This window comes from Bos javanicus, chromosome 18 (assembly GCF_032452875.1).
Source record: "Bos javanicus breed banteng chromosome 18, ARS-OSU_banteng_1.0, whole genome shotgun sequence".
NCBI lineage: Eukaryota > Metazoa > Chordata > Mammalia > Artiodactyla > Bovidae > Bos > Bos javanicus.
In genome coordinates, this window is record NC_083885.1 from 66,203,748 (window position 1) to 66,227,768 (window position 24,021).

The 24,021-nt window shown below is 58.1% G+C and overlaps 2 protein-coding genes and 1 long non-coding RNA gene across 10 annotated transcripts; all 3 read left to right on the forward strand.

Moving 5' to 3' along the window:
- Positions 1 to 24: 24 nt before the first annotated feature.
- LOC133229829 (uncharacterized) lies at positions 25 to 8,512 on the forward strand. The gene is made up of 3 exons (XR_009730650.1): positions 25 to 133; positions 7,337 to 7,811; positions 8,071 to 8,512. It is a non-coding gene; the product is annotated as an uncharacterized LOC133229829 (long non-coding RNA).
- A 2,091-nt stretch (positions 8,513 to 10,603) lies between these two features.
- Positions 10,604 to 16,380, forward strand: ZNF324 (zinc finger protein 324). 4 transcript variants are annotated; one of them, XM_061386575.1, is made up of 5 exons: positions 10,604 to 11,037; positions 11,148 to 11,210; positions 12,541 to 12,667; positions 12,952 to 13,068; positions 13,660 to 16,380. In XM_061386575.1, exons 1-5 carry the CDS (start codon positions 11,002 to 11,004, stop codon positions 15,051 to 15,053), a joined length of 1,737 nt encoding a protein of 578 aa, XP_061242559.1. In that variant the 5' UTR covers positions 10,604 to 11,001; the 3' UTR covers positions 15,054 to 16,380. The 4 variants fall into 4 exon arrangements, with proteins under 4 accessions (XP_061242559.1, XP_061242560.1, XP_061242562.1 ...); XM_061386578.1 differs by having other exon boundaries at positions 11,002 to 11,037; positions 11,148 to 11,217; XM_061386576.1 differs by lacking the exon at positions 11,148 to 11,210 and having other exon boundaries at positions 10,607 to 11,037.
- Positions 16,381 to 16,464: 84 nt separating this feature from the next.
- ZNF446 (zinc finger protein 446) lies at positions 16,465 to 23,533 on the forward strand. Of its 5 annotated transcripts, XR_009730647.1 has the most exons (8): positions 18,794 to 19,182; positions 19,684 to 20,051; positions 20,127 to 20,328; positions 20,637 to 20,731; positions 21,806 to 21,887; positions 22,013 to 22,105; positions 22,260 to 22,721; positions 22,951 to 23,533. XR_009730647.1 is itself a non-coding variant. In XM_061386597.1 (7 exons), exons 2-7 carry the CDS (start codon positions 19,710 to 19,712, stop codon positions 22,643 to 22,645), a joined length of 1,200 nt encoding a protein of 399 aa, XP_061242581.1. In that variant the 5' UTR covers positions 16,465 to 18,421; positions 19,684 to 19,709; the 3' UTR covers positions 22,646 to 22,761. The 5 variants fall into 5 exon arrangements, 4 of the variants coding, with proteins under 4 accessions (XP_061242581.1, XP_061242580.1, XP_061242578.1 ...); XM_061386597.1 differs by lacking the exons at positions 18,794 to 19,182; positions 22,951 to 23,533 and adding an exon at positions 16,465 to 18,421 and having other exon boundaries at positions 22,260 to 22,761; XM_061386596.1 differs by lacking the exons at positions 18,794 to 19,182; positions 22,951 to 23,533 and adding an exon at positions 18,428 to 18,742 and having other exon boundaries at positions 22,260 to 22,761.
- The last annotated feature ends 488 nt before the right edge of the window (positions 23,534 to 24,021 follow it).

Genomic DNA, 24,021 nt, shown 5'->3' on the forward strand with positions numbered 1-24,021 from the left:
ACGGCCACGCCTTGGAGGGCGGGACTTCCGGATTCAGATGGTTGCTTCTCTGTCGGTCGCGGGCGGATGGACCTAGTTGTTGGACCGTGGTTGGTGTCCAGGGGGCTCCTCAGGCCCGCGGAAACGGGAGTGGGTAGGTACGACAGCCTAGGAGGTCCCAACTGTGCCCTGTATGTCCCGTGACCTCAGCAAACGTCCCGTCTCCCCGGGTTCTTGTTTCCTCGGCTGTCGGGGGACCGCCCGGCGCGGGGTTGTTCTCCGGGTCGTCCGTCAAGGCCTGTCTGTGCCCGTGGCCGACCCGGAGTCGTCGCCCTGTGCATCGTATCCGCTTTACGGAGAAGGGCCCCAGGCTCCAAAGCCACCCGTTCCGAGGTCATGACCCAGCATGTAGCTGGACTGCGGGCATGGTAAGAGAGCCGGGTCTCTTGGCCTCCACCTGGACTCCGAACCCCAGTGCCGCAAGTCCCCTACTGAACCCCAGGCTTCGGTGCTCAGGACACTGGGGCGTTCGTGGGTGGAAGTCTGCATTTCAGAGTCCAGTGTGATAAAATGTGGAGGGTGCAGGTGGAGGGATGTGCATGTGCGAAGACTCGGAGGTGAGACTGGCCTGGGAGCATTCGGGAAAGTTCTGCAGTCTCCATTGCCGGGAACCGACAGCGTGAGCATGGGAGTCCCACCTCTGTTGACGGGCTTTGGATTCTGGGAGCCACAGATTTTCATTAGAATATGGAAGGCCATGATCTGAGTTAGGATTTTGAAACTGCGTGAACACGGAGTTGTGGTGGGGGCTGAAAGCAGGCAGCTTCAGGAGGATGCTGCTGCAAATGTTTCTCCGGTGACCTCTCCAGAATAGAAGTAGGAGAGGTGGGAGAAATAATCAGATTCCCTATACGATTTTCAGAGTGGAATCGATGGGATTTCCATTTACGAATGGAGAGTGAATGTAGTGGAGGATAAAGGACTATCCCAAATGTTACAGATAAAGAATGAGATGGAGAGCGGAGGTTGGCAGAAGGAGTATGTTTGGCAGAAGAGTAGCAGTTGGATTATGTGGGAGTAGAGTCTGAGTTGTCTGGAGAGCTCTAGGTGGAGCTGACCCGCGTGCCCGTGAACAGGAAATTTCCATTTAGCTTCCTGATGTCTAGACTGCCCTGCCCTGGTGGCCTGGACCAGGTTATGTCCTGAGATGGGATTTTGGAAGGAAAATCTCAGCTTGTGGTTCCAGATGGGCCCTGAGATGAGTGTGGGATGTCCAGATGAAGGACCAGTAGCCGAGTGGAGGAGGTGGGTGCAGGAAAGAGAAACTGTCTAAACTCTGGTGGATGTGGGGACAGTGCACACCCAGGAGGAGGGCCCACACCCTCAGAGATGAAAGGGCGAGCAGGGGTGTCAGGGGACGGGGTTTTGGAGGCGTAAGGGGAGGTGTGGCCGGGACAAAGACTGGGGGCCCGGGTCCAGTGCCCAGTGCTTAGATCATATTCTTGTGCCCCTTGCCTGGTGTTGCAGGACCCAGTGACTTTTGAGGACAAGAGCATGTGCCTTTTTTGGGGAAGAAATAGGTCTCCTTAGTGAGGCCAGTGAAGCCTCTGCTGGGATGTGGTGCTGTCTTCACCAGGTCAGGCTTGTCATCTTTCCCAGGAGAGGCGCTGCTGGCCCTCGTGGTGGCTGTGTCCACCTGCTTCTTCTCCCAGACCACCGTGTAAACAATCGCAGCGCCGTTTGCCTTGGGACCTTGACAGCCATGGTCCAAGATCAGAAGCATCACAGCCTGAGTAGCAGCAGATCGTTCACCTTGCTTGTTTTCTGATCGGGTGGCCCAGTCCGGACCTGTGACGTTTCCCTCCGTCACCTGTCCTCCGGCAGCGCGTGGGGGCTCCGCTTCGCTGTAATGTTCCGGCTTCTCGTCGCGGTGGCTTCTGTGGTCGTGGGCCGCGGGCTGTAGAGAGCGAGGGCGTCGGTAGTTGTGGTGCACGGGTTTAGTTGCCCCGAGACATAGAAGATCCTCCTGGACCAGGGATCAAACCCGTGCCGCCTGCATTGGCAGGCAGGCTCTCAACCACTGGCCCAGCAGGGAAGCCTGGCAAGTTGATGTTTACCTCCTTGGAAGCTCCCGAACCATTTCCCAAAGAGTCTGTGCCTTTTATACTCCCAGCAGCGCTGCAGGACTGTTCAGTTTTTCCACCGTGCCAACACCAAGACAACTTGGAGCTGGCATCCTGGTGGTGTGAAATGGTATCTCAACGGCTTTTAAAAACCATGGCAAAATATGCACAAAACTTAGCATTTTAACCATTTTTAAGTGTATGGTTCAGTGGCATTAATTCAGTTGTGCCACTTTAACCCCTGTACTTCTTCAGAACATTTTTATTATCTGGAACTGAAACTCTCTACCCTTGAAGCAGTCATCTCATTGGGCTTTTGATCTACATTTTTCTCATGAACAATGGTATTTTCACGTGCGTGTTAACAGTCTGTTTCCTTCAATGAAACGTCTATTCAGATCTTTTCCTTATTTCTAATTGGGTTGTCTTTTTATCTTTGAGCCATAAAGTTCTTCATAGATTCTGTATTTAGAAACCATATGTAAGTATTTTCTAAGTATTTTTTCTCAGTCTGTGGCTCATTTTTTTTAACTTTTATTTTATTTATTTGTGTTATTAAAAAAAAAGCTTTTTATTTTGCATTGGGGGGTAGCCAGTTAACAGACATAGTTGTGGTAGTTTCAGGTGAACGGTGAAGGGACTCAGCCCTACATACACATATCTCCCTTATCACCCCCGCCAAACTCCTCTCCAATCCAGGCTGTGTGTGCATCTTTTAATGTTCTGAATGGTGTCTTTTTACAAAAAAATTTGTTTATTTGGCTGTGCTGGGTGTTCGTTGTGGCATGTGGGATCTAGTTCCCCGACCAGAGGTCAAACCCAGGCCCCCTGCATGGGGACCGCAGAGTCTTAGCCACTGGGCCAGCAGGAAAGTCTCTTAATGATGCGTTTTGAAGAGCAGATTTTACATTTTGATGTTAAATTTTACACTCATTGTCTAATATATTAGTTTTTCTATTTATATATTGTCTTTGTATCATACCTAAAAAATTATTTGTCTAGCCAAAAGTCAAAAAGTTCTCCTTTGTTTTCTTCTATAAATTTTATAGTCTTAGCTCTTACATTTATGGTCTTTTTCATGGTAACTTTTACGTATAGTTGAGATAAGGGTTTGAATTTATTTTTTTGCATGTGAATGTCTAGTTTTCCCAGAACCATTTGCTGAAAAGGCCATCTTTCCACATTATATTTTTGTTGGAAATCAGTTAAGCCTATTTTGCTCTCTTAAATCTGTTGATCTATATTTCTGTCCTACTGACAGGACCACACTGTCGTGAGTACCTTGGCTTTATAGAAATTTTTGAAGTTTAGTAAGGAAAGTGCAACTTTCTTTCTTAGCACAATCGTTTTCCCTGTTGTGTTCTGCATGTCTATGAATTTAGGGTCAGCCTGTTAGTTTCTGCTCAGAATGTTGGCTGTGGTTTTGATAGGGATTGCACACTCAGAACCAGTGGACCTGGGTTTGTTCTGGCACCACCGGTGAAACATGGGTGTTCCATAAAGTGCACAGAGCCTGGGTGGGGAGGGTAACAGGCAGGGGAAAGGCTTCTCCCAGGCGTGGGAGGCAGCGCCATGAAGCCTCGCTGACCACAGCTGACCGCTCTGGTACAGGGAGCTGAGCCCACCCTTTGCTTGGAAGCCTGAGGCCCCAAGGCACACCTGACTGCAGCTCTGATCGCAAGCTGCCCTGTCGGCGGAAGGGAAGGTCTGAGTTCAGTGGACATACTGACGCCTTGGAACGCTGGGGAGAGCTCAGGAAGACAGGCCCCAAGCTTGGCTCACCACAGGCCTGCAGGAGTGTCGGCTTCAGGTCGATGATGGGGAGGGAGTGGAGAGGCGTCCTGAGAGTGGCCGCAGAGTGCTGTGCAGCGAACCCTGGGCCCTGTGCCTTCCTGTCTGGGGACCCCTGGGCTCCTGGTTTGCCTTTTGTCCTGAGTCACAAATGATAGCCCAGAAACCAACATTGTATATAGCTCTCTCTCTATATATAGAAAGAGTGGAGCTCATACATACCTATAGACTTTGAAGTTTGGGGGGGAACAGTCTTGAACCTTTATAAAATCAAAAGGCTCCATGTAAAACATGCATCTCTCACTCTTCTTGGAAAAGCAGCGGATGGGACCACCAAATGTGGACCCCACCATCCCTGCCCACGTTCTGGGCCCCGCCTCGGTGGAAACCAGCAGATGATGAGGGCAGGTGCCCCCAGGCTCACCTGCAGTGTCGCTTGTGCCCCTGAGATCCTGGCTGAAGACCTCTAAGCCCCAGGGCTCCTGCCTTGCAGTGATGGCCTTGCCAGAAGCAAGCCCAGGGAGGCCGAGGAGGCCTCCTGCTTGCAGACTGTTGTCCGGCTGTGAGCAGCACGCCGCGGCTCACACCTGCTCTGCACCCACTCTCAGGACAAGGTGAGCCTGCACGGCACCTCCTTGCCAGGCTGAACCCTCCTCTCGCCCAGGGCTCTGCCAGCAAGTGTGGCAAGCATGACACACCACAGCCCTCCTGAGCTCAAACCTAGTGTGTCCACACTCATGTGGGGTCTTAGTTGGTACACCAGGGCTGGAACCTGTGTCCTCTTCATGGAAGCACGGGGTGTGTGTGTGTGTGTGTAGGCACGTGTCACGCTCTGTCATATCCAGTTCTTTGCGACCTCAAGGACTGTAGCCTGAGGCGCCTCTGTCCAAAGGATTCTCCAAGCAAGAATACTGGTGTGGGTTGCCATTTCCTTCTCCAGGGGATCTTCCTGGACTAGGGATCGAACCCGCGTCTCCTGCATTGGAGGTGGATTCTTTACCATCTGAGCCACCAGGGAAGCATTAGCTGCTGGACCACCAGAGTAAGTGGGTGTGTATGTGTGTGTATGTGTGTGTATGTGTGTGTATGCGTGTGTATGCGTGTGCACTCCAGTCAAACCCACATCTCTTACCTCTCTTGTATTGGCAGGTGGATTCTTTACCACTGGGACCACCTGGGAAGCATTAACTGCTGGAACACCAGGGAAATCCCTAAACTTTATTTTTTTAACATGGACATTCTTTATTTCTGGCCAGTGCACCCTGTTCTTTCCCCTACTTTATTCAATTTAACTCTGAATTGGCAATAAGGAATTTAAGTCTGAATTTTGCAATAAGGAGTTCATGATCTGAGCCACAGCCAGTCCTCAGTCTTGTTTTTGCTGACTGAATAGAGCTTCTCGATCTTCAGCTGCAAAGAATATAATCAATGTGATTTCGGTGTTGACCATCTGGTGATGTCCATGTGTAGAGTCCTCTCTCTTGTGTTGTTGTGTTATGACCAGTGTGTTCTCTTGGCAAAACTCTGTTAGCCTTTGCCCAGCTTTGAAGGCAATGGCAACCCACTCCAGTACTATTGCCTGGAAAATCCCATGGACGGAGGAGCCTGGTAGGCTGCAGTCCATGGGGTCGTGAAGAGTCAGACACTACTGAGCAACTTCACTTTCACTTTTCACTTTCATGCATTGGAGAAGGAAATAGCAACCCACTCCAGCATTCTTGCCTGGAGAATCCCAGGGATGGCAGAGCCTGGTGGGCTGTCGTCTGTGGGGTTGCACAGAGTCGGACACGACTGAAGCGACTTAGCAGCAGCAGCAGCAGCATTCTGTACTCCAAGGCCAAACTTGCCTGCTCCTCTGGGTATTTCTTGACTTCCTACTTTGACTTCCTTCTGTGCTATCTTTTTTAGTTAGCATAGAAATCAAGTTAAATCATATATAAGCAAGAATGACTTGCCTAGCCCTCAATATGTGAACATTTCTTCCTTTAACATCTACCAAAATAAAAAGTGCACTCATTCTTGATGTAACAAGTAGGCAATGCTTAATTTTTGTGTAAGTATACTTATGGTAAGCAGGGCTTCCCAGGTGGCTCAGTGGGTAAAGAATCTGTGTGCAGTGCAGGAGATGCTGGTTTGATCCCTGTGTTGGGAAGATCCCCTGGAGGAGGGTATGGCAGTCCACTCCAGTATTCTTGCCTGGAGAATCCCATGGACAGAGGAGCCTGGTGGGCCACAGTCCATAGGGTCGCAAAGAGTCCGACACGACTGAAGCAACTGAGCATGCATGGTAAGCAGATTAAAGCACCATTCCCGCCAAAGATGTGGAGGACTTAGTGTCCAGAACATGTTGTTACAGGGCAAGAGGGAACTACATTTAGATGGTAGGTGGAAATAAGGTTGATAACCAGCTGACTTTGGGACATGGAGATCATTCTGGATTGTCTGAGGTTGGCAGGGTGGGAGGAAACATCGTAATAACCCTTGTTATTACGGGTCCTTGTTGTAAGGGTCCTTATAGTGGAAGAGGGAGGCATAGAGATGGAGAGAGACCAAATCAGAGTGATGTCATGTGAGGAAAAACTCAAGGTGCCTTTGCTGGCTTTGAAGACAGAAAAAGCCAGGAACCAAGGAATGCTGGCAGTCTGGAACAGGCAAGGAAAGCCCTTTTACCCCCAGAAGCAATGCAGCCTTGCTGAGGCCTTGGTTTTAGAGCAGCTGACATGAGTGTCAGACCTAGGACATTCTTAGATTTAAAATATCTGTGGTGTGCTTTTCTGCTTTCAAGGGCTCATGTGATTATACTAGACTAACCCGGGCAATTGTGGATAATATTCCCATCTATGGCCACGTCAGGTAACGTGTTAATAGGTTCCAGGCATTAGGGTGTGGACGTTCTTGGAGAACCGTGGTTCTGCCTACCACACTGAACTCACATGGCTATTGAGCGTGCTCAGTCACTCAGTCGTGTCTGACTCTTTGCGACCCTGTGGACTGCAGCCCTCCAGTCTCCTCTGTCCATGGGAGTCTCCAAGTAAGAATACTGGGGTGGGTTGCCATTTCCTCCTCCCAGCTGTCTTCCTGACCCAGGGGTTGAACCCATCTGCATCTCCTGTACTGCAGCGGATTCTTTACTACTGAGCCATTGGGGAAGATTTCTAGATTCTCATGGTATTAGATATTGTAAAATAAGTGCTGCGCCTTCTCTGGCAGTCCAGTGGTTAAAACTCTGCACTTTCCACTGCAGGGGGTCTGGGTTCCATCCCTGGTTAGGGAAATAAGATTCCCTCATGCCATGCAAGGCAGCCAAAACATAAAACAGATACAAAAATTATAAAAGCAGAAGTTCCACAAAGAAATCCTAATGTCTAGCTCCTCCAGGAAGTACACACCCAACAGAAGATCCTGAAACTGTGCTTACCTTTCCCGCTTTCCTTTCTTCACAGCTGTGCCTCTGCGCCCTGAGGCTGGACAGCCATGAAGGTCATGACTGCTGAAGTCACCAGCAACCCAGCTTGGGCAACAGGAGCCTCCCTGGCTTTTGCTGGTGGGGTGACAGCTCTCAGGAATATGGCTCAGAGGACTGCAGGATTCAGGACAACTTCAGCTGCTCAGTGACCTTATGCGTGGTGTTAATAGATATGAGTTTGGCCCCTGTAGATCTCACAGCCTGTGCCCTTGCGTACTGGGCTCTGGCGTCCCCTGTTGCCTGTTCCCTGTGCCCCACCATTCCCCATCTACGTAGAGGGGACCTGCCCCTGTCTGCCTGGAGTGGTGATTACAGGGATCTGGTTTTTCTGGCCTGGCACAGAAAGATGGCTCATCTCCAGCTGGTGGCCACGCGAAGCTGCGCTGGTTTGAGGGACCTGCTTCCTTATTCTCAGACCGCTGTACCCCTCAAGTCCTATGATTCCACCTCAGGTAAGCTTTGGGCACACAGGTGACTGAGAACCTGGCCACAGTGCTTTCCCTGGAGGGCTGGAAGTCACAAGACCCTTTGGACCACAAGAGGACAGGGCGCCTCCCCTGCCCTCCCACTCTGTCCCCAGAGGCACGTGGACATCGCTGTCATCGAGAATCTGCCCCCTCAGCACCCTGGCCACGACCCATTTCTATTCTGCCTCCTGGGCCACAGCCCTGGCTCCAAGGTGATGTAACCCTTCCGGCTTTATTGTCACAGAGTCTGGAGCAGTCGGAAGGGAGTTGCTCCCAGGACATTCCAGTTGCCCCCAGCAGAGTGAGCCTGTTCAGGAAGCAGGGAAGCTCCCCTGGCACTGCCAGCAGACCGTCCATGGGGCCCTCGGTCAGAGAGGGTCAGTTCCCAGCCCCTGTGCAGTTAGGGCCTAACAAGTTCTGACTCTGCCACCCCATGTCCATGGAATTTTTCAGGCAGAACACTAGAGTGGGTTGCCATTTCCTTCTCCAGGGGATCTTCCTAACCCAGGGATTGAAACAGTGCCTTCTGTACTGGCAGGCAGATTCTTTACCACTGAGCCACCTGGGAAGCCCCATATCGTTCGTGTTCCATAGCTATGTCTTTCTTTTAAAGGTTCTGTTTAAAAGAACCTCTCTGTATACAATATTGTAAAGTTAAAAATAAAAAATATATATATTAAAAAAAAAAACAACTTCTCTGTCCTGCTTCAGAGGGATCAGCATGTGCAGAGGCTTGGAGGAGGGTATGCAGGACACCTGAAGTCCTTTACCACAAAGTCCCAAGGGAGAAGGATTCATGTTAGGCCTTTATCCTGGGGGGGACGGGGTGGGGCATGAGTTGGGGAGACATGATTGGAGGAGTGACTCGATCTGACAAGAATCCCTTTTGGGACTTCCCCAGTGGTCCAGTGGTTAAGCGCCCACCTTGTAGTGTGGGGGATGCAAGTTTGATCCTTGGATGGGAAAATACGACCCCTTGTGCCGAGATGCAAATAAGCCCGAGTGCCACAACTGCTGAGCCCACATGCTCTGGAGCCCACAAGCCACAGGGAAAATCCCCTATGCCTCAAGTAAGACCTGACATAGCCAAATAAATACATTTAAAAAAAGAACATCCGTTTGACATCCACGTGGAGAAGGGAGGGGGACTGGGTGAAGGGGGTGGGGGGATGGGCCCTCTTGAGCCTCCACATGTGACACATTCCGGCAAGGCCCTTTGGTTCGGCTGCCCCTTCCTGGTCAGCAGAATCATGTCCCCCACCAAAGATGTCCGCAGACTCCTAACCTGCCCGAGGGCCACCACGAGGCCTGGAGTCGAGGAGGGTTGCCATCTGTACCAGTGCGGTCAGGCTCACAGTCCAGGACCACCACGCAGACCCAGAAAGCTGGAGAGCCCACCCCTGTGACACCTGTGTACACATCTTCAAAGACACCTGGTTGTAGTAGGTGGAAGCCATGTACCCGGGGACGTGGCGGGGAGGCTCCCAGTTCAGCCCCAGCCTCCACCAACACCAAAGGCAGCTGAAGTGGGGGTACATGTAGAGCCCCTCCCCAGTGCAGAGAAGCCCCAGAGAAGTTACATGACACACGCACCAGCACCTTGACAGTGCTGAGGCCAATGGTAAAAGGTCAAAAAGTGGGCAGTGGCCCAATTCCTGAGAATCTTCACTTCTTTCCCCAAATAGTCGGAAAAGCCCTTCCACTCATTAAGTCTATGAAGTTACCCAGCCCATACAAACTAATCACCCCATGTTTTGGGGCCTCTCGCTTTCTGAGATGGCCCACACTGTGGAGTGTTTCTCCCATGGTCGTTCTGGCCTTTTGAGGCTGACTGCATTCTATCTATGGAATGTGTTTCTAAATAAATCTACTTCTTACCTATCATTTTTGTATCTCACTGAATTCTTTCTGTGATGAGACATAAAGAACCTGAACTTCGTTAAATCCGGAGACCCGGTGTGTGATCTCAATTAAATGACCATGGGTTGGGACTTACTTGGCAGTCCAGTGGTTAAGACTCCATGCTTTCACTACAGGGGGTGCAGGTTTGATCCCTGGTTGAAGGGATCCCTCGTGCTATGCCATGAAGCCAGAACAATAGAAAAACACCTTGTGTTTGAGTCCCAATATATAGGTTTAGGCTGGGTTTGTAGTCCAGACGTGGGTTCAAGGTGCACCCCAGATGGGACTTGAATATTCTTTGTGTACAAGAATGGCAGGAAACATGTCCTACAGAGATATGCATTAGATTTTCTTCAGTTTCAAGGTGAGCAAAATTTAAGCACAAATACTAATTGTAGTATTAAGGAAATCAGTCCTGAATATTCATTGGAAGGACTGATTTTGAAGCTGAAGCTCCAATACTTTGACCATATGATGCGAAGAACTGACTCACTGGAAAAGACCCTGGTGCTGGGAAAGAGTGAAGGCAGGAGGAGAAGGGGACGACAGAGGATGAGATGGTTGGATGGCATCACTAACTCGATGGACGTGAGTTTGAGCAAGATCCGGGAGATGGTGATGGACAGGGAAGCCTGGTGTGCTGCAGTCCATGGAGTCTTAAAGAGTCGGGCACGAACTGAGCGACTGAACTGAAGTGAACGCCAAAATGGATGCTATCTCTTACAATACAAAGATTTACATACAGTATTAATAGTACAGACAGCTGGAAGGCCGGCTACTCCACTTCCCAGCGTCCCTCGCGGTGACGCTTTGCCGTTGCCGTGGAGACAGGAGGGCCCCCGCCACCCCCGTCCGCCCTGCCTGCAGGCAGGCAGAAGCCACGCCTCCCCGAAGTCTCTGCGCGTGCGTCCGCAACGCGCCACGGGCCAATGAGAGCTCACGAGATTGGACTTCCGGCGCCTGGGACTGTCACTTGGCTACCGGTGTCGGGCCACGCCGGTGACGGACGGAGAGGGCAGGGTCGCGGCCGGCTTGGCTGGAGGGTCTTGTGACCCGAGGCGCGGGCAGCGAGGACGCGCGGGAGGAGACTCGAGGCGCGGGCGGCGGAGCCAGGAGGCCCACGACTCATAGCCGGTCTCAGTTTCCCCGGGTGCCGCTTGGGCTGCCGCCGAGCCGCGCGCTCTCTGGTTTCCACGCAGCCCCGACGCGGCGCCCTTGACGGACGGGGAGAGTGAGGCCCGCGTCTGGGCGCCCGCCCTTTCTGCAGGTTCCAATGGCGGCGGCGGCGGCGCAGCCCGACCAGGAACAGGTGAGTAGCTAGAGCCCGGGCGCCCCACCCCACTTTGCCTCTTCCAGGGACCAGAGCCCCAAGCCGGGGAGGCAGTTCACCTGATGTCTTCCCCTCGCGCTTCGTCCTAGGCCCTGGTGTTCCGGCCGGTTGGGCGTGCACTCGTGGGATCCCCACTTCTTGCAGCTAAGGGGGTGAGGTGTGAGTAGAACTTCCCAGGGGACGTTGCCCCGTGTACAAAAGCTGGGAGGGAAGCCTGAGTGTAGGCGCTTCCGAAACCGAAACTGCGGGACCAGGAGAGGGTATGTCCTAAAGGACAGGCCTAGGAATTAAGACTATCCCAGGGCACTGGAGACTGGACATGCTTTAAGTCACGAGGTTTTACGTATCCTATCGTTTTCTGGATGGAGGGCAGCAGAGGGGGTGGCGCTGTGCAGGGAGCAGGCTGCGGCCAGAGTCCGGGCAGTGGAGAAGAGAATTCTGTGTAGATACGCTGGTGTAGCAAGTGGGATGTGCGTGAGTGCCCAATGGAAGGACCATTCTAAGGTTTTCCGCGGAGCACCCAACAGGATGCAGGTGTGGGGCCAGGATTTGGGAGCTTGGCCTGAAATCGAAAACCCTTGATTACATCCTTGCCCTGGGACTGTGTCAGTGACAACTATCACTCAGTGGGACAGAGTGGGGGAGGGGGAAGAAGGTGCTGTAGACAAAATTAGGCATTTGAAGGGAAAGTAGGTTTAAGGGGAAATTGGTAAGAGTCTATGGTATCTTAGAGTGGAGGTGTCACATGGACCTGGAATTGTAGCTGTCCAACGACAGTGTCCTGGTGTTCTGAGTGAGGCTGAGCCTGGGAATCAAACGTAGGAGGAGGGGATCTCATGGAGTCAGCCAGGGACATGCATAGATACTTAGGGTTCTAGGGAGATGGAAATGGCTGGCAGTCCTGGGGCTCTTGGGGGAAGTCTGGCAGGTGGCTGAGGGAAAGGAGGCGGCAGCCGAATGAGGAGGAAATAGAGGAGGTCTGACTGTTGGAGGAGGGAAGTGGCTTCTGTGTGCCCGCCAGGTCCTTGAGATCTTGCCTGTGGCGACTGCAGGGGATCAGCCAGCCCTCTGGTTCAAAGAGCAGCCTCGAAATGTTGGGCGAGTTCAGCAGGAGAGGGCGTCCCTGCAGGGATGGGCGTGTCCTGGGGGCTCTGCTGCCGTCACTTGCTGTTACTTGTGCAGGAGCAGTGAGGGCACCTTTGGGTGGGTCAGCATTTGCAAAGGCTGGAGAATGGGTGGGCACCAGGGGCTTCCCTTGGGGCTTCCTCATGTAGATGGTCAGGCGGGGTTAAAGAGGCATCTACGGCCTAGATAAGGAAGGCGGAGGGGCTCAACCAGGTCAGGGGCGTTCCACCTGCAGAGACTTGTTGGGGGGGCGGGTAGCAGCTGAGAGACGTGCGCAGAGGTAGCTTTTGGGGCAGAGAGCTGGGTCTTGGGTCACACAGCCGTAGCTTCATTGTGTCCACCTTCCGACTCTGGCAGGGCCTAATGGCCTTTGAGGATGTGGCCGTGCACTTCTCCCAGGAGGAGTGGGGGCTCCTGGATACAGCGCAGAGGGCTCTGTACCGCCGGGTGATGCTGGAGAACTTCGCCCTCCTGGCCTCGCTGGGTAAGTGCTGGGTCCCCACGCGAAGCCAGGCTGGGCTGCCAGCACTAACCTCTCATCGCCTGGCAGCCACGTGCCCACTGGCCAAGCATCCGTGTTAGCTGTGGTGTCTCAGCACTCAGTCCCCTGCTGGTGCTGCCAGCACGGTTTTCCTCAGTCGTGGGAGGAGGTGTGACCCTGCCCTGGGGTATGCCCTTGGCCTCCTCATCCTCACAGACGGTGCTGTCTGCGTCCCATGAAGCCCCAGCCCCTCCGTCTGCCCCTCACTCGCCCGTCTTCTCCTGCAGGCCTGTCTGTGTCCCGGCCCCGTGTGGTCACGCAGCTGGAGCGCGGCAACGAGCCCTGGGTTCTCAGTGGGGCGGACGTGACCTTGGCCTGGGATGCCCAGAGGAGGCCCCACCACGGTGAGTGGGGCTCGGGGTGTGAGCTGGAGGCCAGTCTTTGAGCTGGCTTCGTACGCCTCCCTTCCCGGACGTGGTCCTTTCTGGCTTCCCACCCTCCTGACTGTTCACTTTCAGCCTCTTCTAGAGGCTCTGACTTTGGCCACCCTTTGAAGGTGGCTTCGGGGCCGCCTCCAGGCCATGGGGAGACCTGCCCAGAGTTCCACCCTCGGCCAGTGTGTGTGGCCTCAGACCCTTCCAGTCTTCCCTCGCCACCTCATCCGTGAGGCCATTTATTTATGGGTGCATGGTTTCTTGAGCACTTGGGGTGGCCAGCTCCATTCCAGGCTCTGGGGACACAGTCTTGCCCAGATCACTTGTGGTCTTGCCTTGGTGGGGTCCTACAGGGGAGAGGCAGTCAGTAGGTGCTAGGGCCCAGGCGGTCAGTACCAGAGTTGGTGAGTGAGGAGCAGAGAGGAGAACCCCGGGGTCAGCTCTGCACCTGAAGGTAGTCAGGCCCCTGTCCCCCTCATCCACGCTGGGTCTGGGGTCCCCTCGCCCACCCCCACGGCCCGCCCAGGATGACCCAGTTGTCCACCGTTTCTGTGCCTGCAGGCTCCCCTCCTCTGGTGGAGGACGGTTGTGTTTCTGGAGAAGCCCCATTCCCAGGGGCCTTCGGGGATGGCTCCCCTCTGGCGCCTGCCAGGGTCCTCCCCACCGCGGGTGCCTGTGAGCGCGGGAAGATCCCGGAGGGTCGGCGCAGCATCTCCCCTTCCCGGGAGAGGAGACCCACCGGGGTGTCCGTGATCTACTGGGAGAGGCTCCGGCTGGGGCCGGGCAGGGGCGACGCCAGCGTGAGCCTCCGGCTGACCTCTTCTCTGCGGCCGCCACCTGGGGACAAGGCCCTCGCAGAGCATCCCACGCCCAGCCAGCCACCCCGGGTGTCAGAGCGGCGGAAGCCCTGGGCACGCGAGGCCCCCGGGGGAGCCTTCTCGAGTGCTCCCGGGGCTCCAGGAGCGCGAGGGATGGGCCCGGCCTGGCGCGAGCCTCCCGGCTGGGCCGAGCTGAGTGAGGCACTGCAGCCCGGGCCTGGCCTCCTCTCTGGGGAGAAGCCCTTCGAGTGCAGGGCGTGCAGCAAGGTGTTCGTGAAGAGCTCCGACCTGCTCAAGCACCTGCGCACACACACCGGGGAGCGGCCGTACGAGTGCACGCAGTGCGGCAAAGCCTTCAGCCAGACGTCGCACCTGACGCAGCACCAGCGCATCCACAGCGGGGAGACCCCCTACAGCTGCCTGGCTTGCGGGCAGGCCTTCCGGCACAGCTCGTCGCTGGTGCGGCACCAGCGCATCCACACGGCCGAGAAGGCCTTCCGATGCGCCGAGTGCGGCAAGGCCTTCAGCCACCGCTCCAACCTCAGCCAGCACCGCAAGATCCATGCGGGCGGCCGGCCCTACGCGTGCGCGCGCTGTGGCCGCAGCTTCTGCCGCAACTCGCACCTCATCCAGCACGAGCGCACGCACACGGGCGAGAAGCCCTTCGCCTGCGCGCTCTGTGGGGCTGCCTTCAGCCAGGGCTCGTCGCTCTTCAAGCACCGGCGCGTGCACACGGGCGAGAAACCCTTCGCCTGCGCGCAGTGCGGCCGCGCCTTCAGCCACAGCTCCAACCTGCGGCAGCACCGGCTGCTGCACACGGGCGAGCGGCCCTTCCGCTGCGCGGACTGCGGCAAGGCCTTCGCCAAGGGCGCCGTTCTGCTCAGCCACCGGCGCATCCACACGGGCGAGAAGCCGTTCGTGTGTGCGCACTGCGGACGCGCCTTCCGCGAGCGCCCGGCCCTCTTCCACCACCAGAGGCTCCACACCGGCGAGAAGCCGGCACGGCGGCCCCGGGCTGGCCCGCGCCCCCCGTCCAGGCCGCCTTCGGGGGCATCGCCCGAGGGCGCGCTGGGGCGGGAAGCCGGGCTCCCCGCCACCTCGGGGCCAGCCACCATCCTGAGAACCACTGAGGCCTGAGGGTGCGGCCCGACCTTCCCCGGCGGGTGGTTGGGCCCTTCCGCGCACACAAGCCCCCTCCTCCGCAGAGGCCTCCACTCTGGAGGAGCTCGGCGCGGGCACTGGGGTTCCTCCTGCACCTGGTGACGAGATCTGCCGCTTGTCGGCCACAGCTCACCCCTCCAGCCTCAAGCGGTCTGGCTGCAGAAAGGACGGGGGAGGCCGGCAGGGTGCTGCCGGTTCACGCGTGTCTTCCCTGTGGTACCACCAGAACGGGAGGTGCTGGAGGGCGTGGAGGTGGTCCGGAGACATTTCCGAGGTTTCCACCCAAACGAGGCTTCGTAGAGAACCGCTGCACCCCCGCTGCCGGGAGATCCCCCACCCCAGGCCTCAGTTCAGCTCAGGCTTCCTGGGAGCGGGCCCGTGGACAGGAGGCCTTGTGGGAGGTGGCTGTTGGCTTTAGAACCAGTGGCTGGGCTCTGAGCCTCAGCTCCCACCTCCGGGGAAGAGAAAACATTGAGGCTGCAGACGGCAATCTGCAATCCCCGCAGGCTCCCGCCAGCTCCGCCTCTGCCTGCGGCGGCTTCTCCTGACAGCGCTGAGGGGCTGGTGTGGCTGGGGTCTCCACTCCCCAGAGGAGGCTGAGGCGCAGAGAGCTCGCCCCTTCACCCCACACTTAGCCTGCCAGCTCAGAAGGTGAAGCCTGCCTGGCTCCCTGCACGAGGCCGACCCTCAGGAGGAGGGGAGTCCTCAGGGAGCTGGGGGGCAAGGTGCAGAGTGCAGGTTCCCTGGCTATGCTTGTTCACTCAGATTGTGGTCCCGGCTTAGCTCCTGTGTCCTGCCCTCCCTAAAGTCAGCGCCATCCGAGCCTCTCCAGCCCCACTGCCCTGACGGAAGGTGACCACAGCAACAGGTTCAGAGGAGGCGGATTGGCCACTTGCTTCTGTGGGATCCAGTGTCCGTGTGCCTGCCTGTGCTCCCCTCATGGGGTGGAGGACTTGACACCACCTGAAGCTGTGTGTGGCGCTCTTCTGAGACCCCTGCCCAGGGTGCCACAGCCCACCCGGTAGGGGCACTGAGGCAGACAAATGGGCTGGGGGCCCGGTTGGCTTCTTGTGGCCTTCCACCTGGGGCATCTCCACCCGGGGTCTCACCTCCAGGGAAGTTAACGGTGCATTTATTGGAGGGGAAAAGACTAGAAATTGCGGCTTGGAGGTACGTTTTAAACTCTGCACGGCACTGTGCAGGTCCGAGGCCTCAGCCTCCAGGTCGTGGTTCAGAAGGTTTTGATAAGACAGAGTCCAGAGAGACTCCCTAATAAAGGTTTCTTTTTAGAAACATGAACATAGCTGGCCTGAAGCGGGTTTCATCTCAGCGTGATGCACACGTGTTGTCACACAGCTGCAGGGCCCTGGCTTCAGGCCTGGTCCCTGTGAGGGGCTGCAGGGTAGAGGTGCAGCCTGTCTGTCCCCTGAGCAGTCGGGGACCCGGATGGGGTGGGGCTGCCCCACGCTGCAGCTGTGCTGGGAGATGAGCCCTTGTGGGTCCAGACCCTGGAATCTGAGGCTGTGGCCACGTGTGGTGACCCAGAAGGTTGACCCCAGCCCAGTGAGCGCTCCAGCTCCATCACCTCAAGACCTCACATTTTTAGGTTTAAACCTGCCGGCAGGCTGCCGCCCCTGAAACCTCACAAGTCTTTGAAGGAAAGGAGACTTGGGGGTAGGGAGAGGGGTCACACAGGGTCAGGCTCCCCAAGACTCCTCAGAGGCAGGTCCTCTGAGCCAGTGTCCAGCCGTCTTGGGCCCAACCTCTCTGCCCTGGTCCTTGCCTTGGCCTGACTCTGTCTTGTCTTCCCCTAGGCAGGCCTCCATGAGGGAGCATTGAGCAGGTTATATCAGGGTCTGTTGGTGTGGCTGTGAGATGCAGGCAAACCCCACAGCTTACAGAGCGCTGTGGTAGGAGCCCGTGGGACTCAAGAGCAAAGGAGCCTGTTGCATATCAAATAGGTTCCCAGAGAATCAGTCACATGCAACCTTTGTGGCATCTCAGAAGAAGCTCCTGGAACCTGGTTTCCACCCTGAGCCCTACTGACCCCTCAGGCTAGGCCTGGTGCCCTGTCCAGCCTCCTTCCTGCTTCACTGAGCTTTTCTTGCCATGTGGTTGGCTCCTACTACCCCAGTTCCTCCACCCTCCTCAAGTCCACCCTCCCAGTACCAAGGGGTAGGAACAGCAACCATAAGTATCCCCCTGCCCCCATGTCTTGGCCCCAGAGTTGTCCTCCAAACTTTTGTGGTCATGTTGGGCTGTGTCCTGCCAGGCTGACCCCTCTGCTTAACCCCAAATGTGTTATGACTAAGTTTTTGTGGGTTTTCTAGGTCAAGATGAAGGACTGAACACATGCATCTTACTTGGTCCAGAAACCCACTGAAACCACAGGGAGCGTTTGAAACACTAACCCTTGGGAATTCCCTGGCAGTCCGGTGGTTAGGACTCCAAGCTTCCATTGCTGGGGGCCCAGGGTTCGATCCCTAATTGGGGAACTAGGATCCCACATTCTGCGTGGTGTGGCCAATAAGTAAATAAAACACAAAACCACAAGTAGGATCGTGAAAGAGGAGGCAATGGCATACGGAAGCTAGAAGTGGGTGGAAATCGAGGAGCTAGTACCGATTTAGGGAAAAGCCAAATACTGAGTTGGCGCTGGTGGACGTGCAGGGTGGTCCAACCAGGCTCACGCTGTAGAAATCCAGAAGGCTTGAAAACCAGCAGCCCTCTGGAAGGGTAGACCCAAAATAAACATGACTGAGGGAAATCTCCTGAATAGGCTGTTAGAGCTCCAGCTCTCCCCACATGGTAGATGGTGGAAGAGACCTTTTTTTGCAGGACTCATCTAGCTGAAGGCACGTCTGCGAGTCTGAGGATATAGATTACGGGACAGTTTCCTCATCAGTAGATGAGTGCCTGCTGTCCCTGCACACCCGCAGGGCGCTCAGTGGTAGTCGAATGACGGACCCCAGCGCCACCCTCGCTGGAGAAATTCCTGGGGAAGGCGGAGAACGCTCATGGGTTAGGCCAGCCTTCCCGGCAGGTCCCTGCTTCCTCCTGGGACCCCGAGAGGAGAGTCTCTGGGAAACTTCCGGCCGCCTGGGAGGGCAGGGCCACGCTCCGGCGGTCGCCTTGGAAATAGCGGGAGGCGGGCCGCTGTGCTCCCGCGGTAACCACGGCGACCGCCGGCGCCCAGAAGGAGGCTGCAGGGAGAGCACCAGGGCGGAGCGCTAGCCTGATTGGCCGAGAGGTCACGCCCCGCCCCGCCTCACCTCTCGGCCAATAGGTGCCGGCCTGCTGTGCGCATGCACAACGTCCGGAGGTCTCGTCCATCTCTGCAGTTGGTGAGTCTTCGGGGGCGGGTGCAAAGGGAGGGCGGCTGCCGGGACGGGGCGGGAGACCCCCGAAGCCCGCGGCGCCGCAGATGCCGCTCGGAGGAACGGGGCGCCCCTCAGTCATGCGAGGCCTCCGAGAAAGAGCACCTGCTCTGAGGCCGCTCCTGTGCTCGCGTGCTGAGGCTCATGGGAAACGTAGTCCGACGGGAGGGGGGCGGGGTCTCGGAGCAGACGTGTGATTCGCCAGGGCGGCGTCGCCGAGGCAACGCGCGAAGGGCAGGCCGACGAGGGCTGCGGAAGGGACGGGGCTTCAAAGCAGACGCGTGATGGGTCAGGGCCGCGTCGCCGGGGCAACGCGCGAGGGGCGGGCCCATGGGGGGGGTGGCCCGCGGAAGGGGGCGGGGCCGCTCACCGCAGTGGCTCGGGGTGGCGGAGTGAGCGCCGGCCGGCGCGGCGCACGAGCCCCTCCCGCCGCCGCCCTATGCGCGTGGGCCCTCCCGCTGCCACCCGACGCGTGCGGAGCGCCCCGCCCCCGAGCCTTCGTCTGGCCCCTCCTCCGTCTGGGGCGCCGTCCCTTCCTCGCGGAGGACCCCCGTCTCCCCTCCGTCTGTGGAAGGCCAGCTCTGGGGGTCGGGCCCTGTCCAACCTGTCGGACAGGCCCCCCCATTTGGACGCGTCTCCCTGCGGACCCTCAGGGCCGGGACACGGTTGTCCGCGGAGCGCCCCATACAGCCCTAGGCTCTGTTTTGCTTGGCTTCCGCCTGTCACAAGTACGGTCCACACGGTGTGAGTCACGCACAGCTGTCTAGTGTCAGCGAGCACGGTGTCTCGGGGTGCACGTCGGCCCCTGCCTCGCCCGTGGCGCAGACCAGCCCCTCGGGGTGCCCCTCTTGAATCAACGTCACCCAGAGATGGAGGGGACGGGTAGCCTGTTCTCACCCTGGCTCCCCCACCCTCGGCTCCTCGGCCTGACCCTGGAAGCCTGGGGTAATTCCCCTGGCCTTGGGTTCAGCATCATCTAGCTGTTCCCTGGAAGCTCCATCCGACTCCAAGTGGTTCACAAGATTTCCTTCTGCTCTTAGTTCCAGCTCTCGTGACCTTTCCTTCCACTAAACTTTCCCCAGTTCAGCCTCGAGCGTCCCCACACTAGGGTCCTCTCTGTCCAGACATCAGCACCACCACCACCACCCCTGGGCTGGGGCTGTCTGCACGCAGCTGCCTCACCTTGGCTGTGGCCTTGTGGCTGACACTCTGACCCCTCTTTCCTGCAGGTGGCTCCAGGAAGATTCCCCGCACAATGCCATCCCCACTGGGTCCCCCAAATCTGCCTTCTCTGGACCCGGAGGCCATCCCAGAGAATCCTGAGACGGCACGCCAGCGCTTCCGGGGCTTCTGCTACCAGGAGGTGGCTGGTCCCCGGGTGGCTCTGGCCCGGCTGCAGTTTCTGTGCCACCAGTGGTTACAGCCCGAGGCGCACTCCAAGGAGCAGATACTAGACCTGCTGGTGCTGGAGCAGTTCCTGGGGGCGCTGCCCCCTGAGATTCAGGCCTGGGTGCGGGGCCAGCAGCCAGGCAGCCCTGAGGAGGCGGTTGTCCTGGTCGAAGACCTGCAGCGTGACCCTGGGCAGCTGCTGGGCTGGGTGAGTGTGGTGGTGGTGGCTTCTCTGAGGGACAGAGTGAAACTAGCACCCCAATGACCCTCCCTCCCCCCTCAGATTACAGCACATGTCCTACAGCAAGCTGTGCTCCCAGCCACGCAGAAGACAGAGGAGTTGGTGGGGGGTGTCCACCCCTCAGGGACAGTGGAGCCCCTCAGGGCAGCCTCTGGGGAGGGGCCAAAGGATGCCCAGATGGAGGGCAATGCCCAGCTCAGCTGCAGCGTGAAGGAGGAGCCTGATGGCTACATGCAGGAGATAGGTGAGGTGCGGGTGCACGAGGGCTGGGGCCCCTTGAGAGTCAAGGTGGGGGAGTCCAGGAGAGGTTGTGCAGAGACTGGGGGCTCCTGGAGTGGGTCCGGCGTCTCCAGCTGGGAGGCGGGCCCCACAAGGACTGGGCCCCCCAGAGGCTGGAGGGAAGGGCTGGCTGCCTACCTGCCGTGTGCCTGGCACACAAAGAGCACACCTCCTGTTGCCAGAGGAGGGCCCAGGCTACAGCACCAATGCCAGCTCCTTGCCTGCACTGGCTCGCAGGGACAGTCCCTGACCCCTGCCTGCCTGGCTTCCTAGCATCCTCCAGCCCCCCACCTCCAGCCCAGTCCCACAAGGAGCACGTCGAACAACAGGAACCGACCTCCGCACCCTTCCAGCCACCCCGGCTTCAGGTGAGCAGCCCCTGGTTGGCGAGTACAGCCCTGCTGCAGGAAGAGGGTGTCCTCAGGGGCTGTTCTCTGTCCTGCCGGATGTCCAGGCTCCTTGGCCAGTGCTTCTTGTCCTCTTTGCTGCCCTGAAGTGGAGTTGGTGTCAGGGTACCCCTGGCAGGGCCTGGGGGACAGAACAGTGCTTGGAAAGAATTCTACTCTCAGGGAACTGGGAACCTGGGTTAGAGTGATGGGAACTGGCAGAGGTAGGTTTCGCACTTACAGACGTGAGACGGAGATTGGCAGGAGTCCTGAGCCGGCACCCGGGGTGAACCCTCATGGGCTTGTGCAGAGGGGACAGGGTCCCCAGTGTGGCAGGAAAGCCTGAGTGCCACCCAGCAGTCTGGCCTCCCTTGCACACCTGGGGTCAGAATAGAGACACTTTTACCAGGAAATGGCCCGGGGCCTTCATCCAAGGCCAGTCAGCCCTCAGCTGCAACCAACTGGGCGTGGAAGCCCCTGTCACTGGAGGGCTTGGGTCCTGAGTGCAGGCAGCAGGGTCTTGTCCTTTCCCAGTGACACTGTTCCTAACCCTCTCTGCACTGAGAAGCTTGCGAGGACCCAGCCGCAGCCTGAAGGCCTGGTTGCATCATCCACAGCCGGCCCAGCTGTGCCCGGAGGTGCGAGGCTGTGCCTGCCCTCTGGCGCCCCAGCCTCCCTGCAAGTTTGCTGAGGTGCTGGGCACTTTCCCTGAGGATCTCTATTACCCTTGAAACCAGAGGCAGGGGAGAGGTGGTTGGGGTCCTCGCCATTCCCTGGCCTTTTGCTCCACGCAGCACACGCAGTCCCAGGGCCATCTAGGTGTCCTCAGCTTCCTTCTTTGCGGCCAGAACCAGGGGTGGGGCAGCTGAGGGTGACTGGTGAGCCAAGAGGCAGCTCCCTTCCCGGGCCTACATCTTCAGTGCTCACTGGTTCCCATCTCAGCAGGTGAGCTCTGGTAACCTGCCACCCCTCAGGGGACCAGCAGGGCTCTGGCCAGGATCGGCCTGGTGGGTGCAGGGTAGATAGTTATGTGGGTGATGGGTTGTGTCCCTGCAGGAGTGGGGGCTCCTGGAAGCATCCCAGAAGGAGCTGTACTGGGACGCGATGCTGGAGAAGTACGGCACGGTGGTTTCCCTGGGTGAGGCCCCCTCTCCTTGTCCGGGCCCTTGGGCGCACCTTGCCTCCCAGCGCTTCCCAAGGGCTGCCCCCCGCCCCCGGCCCTTCATTCGTGCGAACCCCCACCTGATGGGCCCCCACCTCAAGCAGGGTTGCCGCACCCCCGGCCTGAGTCCCGCGCGGAGTCTCAGCCGGAGGTGCTGAGCGCCGGATCCGAGGGGCGGACACGCCTCCGCCCGGGTGAGTGGCCTCTCAAGGTCCCTCGGTGGGGGTTGGGGTGCAGGTGCGGGTGGGGCAGGGGCGGGGGTGGAGAATGGGGGCGGGCGGGGTGCCCAGGAGGCCTCGGCTGGACAGTGCTGGGGCCCCAGGTGACCTGGCCTCCTTCACTCCCCAGGAGATGAGAGCGAGGGCCGGCCCGGTGGCCCCGAGGCCCCGCCACCACCGCCGCCGCCGCCGCCGAGGAGCAAGCCCTACACGTGCACTCAGTGCGGCGGCGCCTTCGACTGGAAGTCGGTGTTCGTCATCCACCGCCGCGCGCACGCCGGCGGCCCGTGCACGGAGAAGCCACCGGCCGGCCCGCCCCAACGCGCGCTCCCGGGCCCGCGCGGCTACGCCTGTGAGGAGTGCGGCCACAGCTTCAGCTGGAAGTCGCAGCTGGTCATCCACCGCAAGGGCCACGCCGGCCAGCGGCGCCACCTCTGTGCTGACTGCGGCCACAGCTTCGACTGGAAGTCCCAGCTGGTCATCCACCGCAAGAGTCACCGGCCCGAGGCCCCTTGAGCGTGGGAAGGGCGGTCTCCCGTCCCTGCGCCAGCAAGGCCTGGAGACCTGGAGGCCGCCCAGGACCCTGGAGCAGGTCAGAGTCCCAGGGGATCCCTCGGCCCCCCTCAGTCTCCCCCCCGGAGTCAGTCCTCCCCGTCTCCTGCCTCCCCCACCCCAGCTTTCTGAGAGGCCTGGGCTCCAGGCCTCCGCCAGCCCAGTGCAGCCAGGGGACTTGGAAGCTCCCACCGGTGACCTAGTGCAGGCTCGCCTGACCTCTGGGACCACTTGGCTTGGTGACCAGGCCCCTCCCACTCCTCCTGCAGAAGCTGGGCCCGAGGTTTGAGTGTGGACGGGCCAGGAACCCCAGGAGAGCACGGCCTGCTTCCGTCAGCAGCCAGCTGCAAAGTTGAAGTTTATCCACTGTGCGTTTTAGAGTTTTAACAGATTCCAGTTTTAAACTGGAGACGTTTCTGCAGAAGAATTCTGGTGTATGGTCTCTGCTGATCGGATCAGAGCAACTGCCCTCCCGCCTAGCCCCTGGAGCTGCCGAGCAGCCGGCCCCCAAGCCGGGCCAGCGTCCAGCCCACCTGCTCCTTGGCCGCACACCCAACTGCTGGCATTGTTGTCCCCGCCTGAGTGGACGTGAAGGGAATTTCTCTCCAAGGATTTCTGGACAAGGATGGGCTCCGAGAACAGATGTCACTTAGGCCTGTAGGCCGGCGGCTCAGGGCTGTGTCCCCACAGCCTGCACAGTGGGTCACCCCCGGCGGCCCATCTGGGTCCTGGGCAGTCGTTCAGGTCTCGGCCAGCATCCTGTGGTACTTTCCTACTGCTGCGATAGCTTAACACAACACGTGTGTCCTCTTGGGACTCTGGATTGGGTCTCCCTGGGCCCAGTCACGGTGTCAGCAGAATCCACTGCAAGAGTTTTTCTGACGTGTAGAGGCCGCTGCACCCCTTGGTTGGTGGCTCTTCACTCCATCTGCAATGCTCGCTGTGGACGGTGCGGTCCCACGCTGCCTCCTCCTTGTCAGGCCCTCGGGGCTGCGTCCAGAGTCCCCAGTAACCGTGGTGGTCCTAGTCTCAGGACTGCACGGCTTCCACGTCCACCCACCCTCCTGCTCTCATCTGCACAAGCCCTTTGCATGTGAGGTGACATTCAAGGCTCCAGGGGTTAGGACGTGGACGTCTTGGGGGCTGTTACTCGGTGCGCTTCGGTCTCCATTCTGCTCTAAAACGAGCATTTTGTGGGAGGTGATTTCAGGGAAACACGTGCGCCCAAGAATTGAGCCCCCTGCAGCCTCGGGCACATGCAGGGGTTGCAGGAGGGTGTTGAGTGCTGCAGTAACCATCGTTACTGGGCAAGGTGGAGGACACCTGGACGGGGGTTGGGG

Bases quoted from the DNA above. Each gene is read 5' to 3' on its own strand.
- ZNF446 (XM_061386594.1), top strand. From the start codon at position 18,894: ATGCGCGTGGGCCCTCCCGCTGCCACCCGACGCGTGCGGAGCGCCCCG. The intron at 21,888-22,012 runs GTGAGGCCCCCT...CCCCACCTCAAG, and splicing joins CGGCACGGTGGTTTCCCTGG to CAGGGTTGCCGCACCCCCGG. The intron at 22,106-22,259 runs GTGAGTGGCCTC...TTCACTCCCCAG, and splicing joins GCGGACACGCCTCCGCCCGG to GAGATGAGAGCGAGGGCCGG.
- ZNF324 (XM_061386575.1), top strand. From the start codon at position 11,002: ATGGCGGCGGCGGCGGCGCAGCCCGACCAGGAACAG. The intron at 11,038-11,147 runs GTGAGTAGCTAG...GCTTCGTCCTAG, and splicing joins CGCAGCCCGACCAGGAACAG to GCCCTGGTGTTCCGGCCGGT. The intron at 11,211-12,540 runs GTGAGGTGTGAG...CGACTCTGGCAG, and splicing joins CACTTCTTGCAGCTAAGGGG to GGCCTAATGGCCTTTGAGGA.